A 2,779-nucleotide genomic window follows, 5' to 3' on the forward strand; every position below is an offset into this window, starting at 1 on the left:
GAAGATCCTTATAGCGGCGCTGCTTTCAGTGACTCCAGCAGCAGCAGCAACAGCAGCAGCAGCGACAGCAGCAGCAGCAATGCTCTGCCGCGGGACCCAAAGGAGTGGCGGGATGAATTAATCAAGATTGGGCGGCTGGTGCACCAGCCCCACACTATTCTCGACGACAGCGGCAGCAGCAGCAGCAGCAGCAGCAGCAGCTTCTACGGCGGAGCACCACCAGAAGCAGCGGAGGTCGAGTGCAGCGGCGGAAGCAGCTACGAAGCAGCAGCAGCAGCAGCAGCTGCTGCTGCTGCTGCATACGAATGCAGCGAACACTGCGAGAATCTCGGCGACGTGGATTTGACCGCTGAGACAGCCACAGCAGCAGCAACAGCAGCAGCAGAAACGGCAGCAGCAGAAACGGCAGCAGCAGCAGCAGCAGACCTTTCACAGCGACGCAGTAAGACAGCGGGAAACATGACTGACAGCGACGACTTTTATGCAGCGAGGGTGCGATGCTGCTGATGCTGCTGCTGCAGTGGTTACTGCTGCTGTAGTGGTTGCTGCTGCTGCTGCTGCAGTGGTTGCCGCTGCTGCTGCTGGTGCCGGATTTGGTGGTGGGCTGTTTCTCCTCCAGTTTTTTGCTGCTATTTCTGCTGCTGCAGTTATTGCTAAGGAGGTCAGAGTTTTGGGGTGCTGTTGCTGCTGCTGTTGCTGCTGTTGCTGTTGCTGCTATTCTTGCTGCTGCTGTTGCTGCTGTTTGCAGTACGTACACCGCGCAGTGCGGGTCATGAGGCGGCGAGGCCTAAACGGCTTCGAAGTGGAGCAGCAGCAGCAACAGCAGGAGCAGCAGCAGGAGCAGGAGCAGAGACAAGAGCAGCAGGAGCTGCTGCTGCAGCATATGGCGCAGCAGCAGGTGCTGCTGCAGCATGAGCTAGCGAACCAGCAACTTGTGCTGCACAAAGAAGATGGGGCCTCCGTGGGCCCCAACCATTGGGGACATGTTTTCGCTTAGAGCCAGCAGCATCAGCAGCAGCAGCAGCAGCAGCAGCAGGCCGGGACAATGAGCGCCTTTGCTGCTGCCGCTACACCGACCCGAGACCCCCCTTCTGCTGCCGCAGCAGCACTCTCCCCACAAGCCTTTTCTGTAGCTAGCTAGCTAGCTACATGGCTAGCTAGCTAGCTAGCCATGTAGCTAGCCAGCTAGCTAGCGGCAGGCCCGTATGAACTCGGCCGCGCCAGCTAGCTACTAGCTAGCTAGCTGCTAGCTAGTTGTGAATTAGCTGCTGGCCAGCTAGCCAGCAGCTGCTAGCCAGCTAGCTCTACTAGCTAGCTTCTAGCTATCTGTTAGCTAGCTAGTAGCATGCAGCTCTCAGCCTTGCAGGGGTCAGCTTCGGTCGGCAGCTAATGTTTTTCTTTGTGGTATTGTATAGCGTAGTTAGCTGACTGCGGAGCAGCTAGCTAGTCGTGTAGCTAGCTAGTTGCTTGGCTAGCTGGGCCAGCTAGCCATCTTCTAGCTGCTGGGCCTTCAGGCTGAGCAGCTACTAAAAGAAAGAAACCAACAAGGCGAGGAGCTGCCCCCGCAAAGACGGACAGAGGCTTTACAGTTCTACTGTTAGGGTTTGCTGTTAGGGTTTGCTGCTAGGGTTTGCTGCTAGGGTTTGCTGTTAGGGTTTACTGTTAGGGCTTGCTGCCAGGCTTTACTAGTAGGGTTGATAGGGATTATTAAGGTGTACTACTAGGGTTTTAATGCTAGGGTTTACGATTAGGGTTTAGGGTTTAGGTTAGGTTTATTAGGGTTTGCTGGGTTATACGAGTAGGGTTTACTGCTAGCGTGCAGCTGTAGGGTTAATAGGGTTTATTAGGGTTTGGCATTGAAGTTTCCTAGGGTTTGCTACCAGGGTTTATTGCTAGGGTTTAGTAAAGAGGGTTTTAGGGTTTAGGGTTTAGGGTTTGGCAGTCCTGCAAAGAAAAGACGGAACCGTCGGCTGCACAAACCACCGCGCACACGCCATCAGCAGCAGCTGCTGCTACTGCTAAAGCTGCTGCTGCTAAAGCTACTGCTGCTGCTGCTGCTAAAGCTGCTGCAGCAGCTGCTGCTAAAAGCTACTGCTGGCAAAGCTGCTGCTAGAGCTGCTGCCGCTAGAGCTGCTGCTAGTGCAGCAGCCATAAATGCAGCAGCAGGCTACGGGTCGCTGCTGTTGCTGCTGCTGCTGCTGCTGTGCGTTCTGTTGCTGCTGGTCAAGCCGCTGACTGCAGCAAGTTGTAAGGGGGTTTGCTGCTGGGTTTAAATGTCGTCTCCCTCCATATCTTCTCCTTTGTCTTGCTGCTGCTCTTCTTGTTTTGCTTCTGCTTCTCCATCTGCATCCTTTGCTGCTGCAGCCTCTTTGTTTGCTTCTCCGGAAGAAGAAGAAGAAGCAGCAGCAGCAGCACCAGCTGCAGCGCCTCCTTCAGGCTGCATCACCCCTGTGGGGCATATCATTTGCTGCAGCAGCAAACGAAAAGCATGCAGCCCAAACACCGCTTCCTGCTGCAGCAGCTCTCCCCCCGCTGGCAGGCTAGCTAAGTATCTACCTATCTAGCTATAGCTAGCTAGCTACCTAAATAGCTAGCTAGCTAGCTATAGCTAGCTAGCTAGCTATTTAGGTAGCTAGGCTGTTGGCTGGTTGGCTAGCTAGCTGGCTAGCTAATCAGATACCTACGTGGCTACCCAGCTAGCTTACTAGCCTGCGAGATAGCTAGCTAGTTTACTAGCTAGCTGGTTAGCTAGCTGGCTAGCTAGCTAGACTTACACCGA

At 54.6% G+C, this 2,779-nt stretch overlaps 1 protein-coding gene across 1 annotated transcript in view; it reads left to right on the forward strand.

The window, feature by feature from the left end:
* The window catches only part of EAH_00026500 (hypothetical protein, conserved), a gene marked incomplete at both ends in the record, with an annotated part of 1,891 nt that extends 894 nt beyond the window's left edge, over nucleotides 1-997 (forward strand). The window contains 3 exons of the mRNA XM_013396516.1: nucleotides 1-442; nucleotides 522-661; nucleotides 749-997. The exon at nucleotides 1-442 is cut by the window's left edge and continues 894 nt beyond it. Coding sequence (XP_013251970.1) covers nucleotides 1-442; nucleotides 522-661; nucleotides 749-997 — 831 coding nt within the window. The remainder of the gene's footprint in view (nucleotides 443-521; nucleotides 662-748) is intronic.
* Nucleotides 998-2,779: the final 1,782 nt, after the last annotated feature.

This window comes from Eimeria acervulina, genomic scaffold, assembly GCF_000499425.1.
Source record: "Eimeria acervulina Houghton genomic scaffold, Eah_scaff222, whole genome shotgun sequence".
In the NCBI taxonomy this organism is placed as follows: Eukaryota; Apicomplexa; class Conoidasida; order Eucoccidiorida; family Eimeriidae; genus Eimeria; species Eimeria acervulina.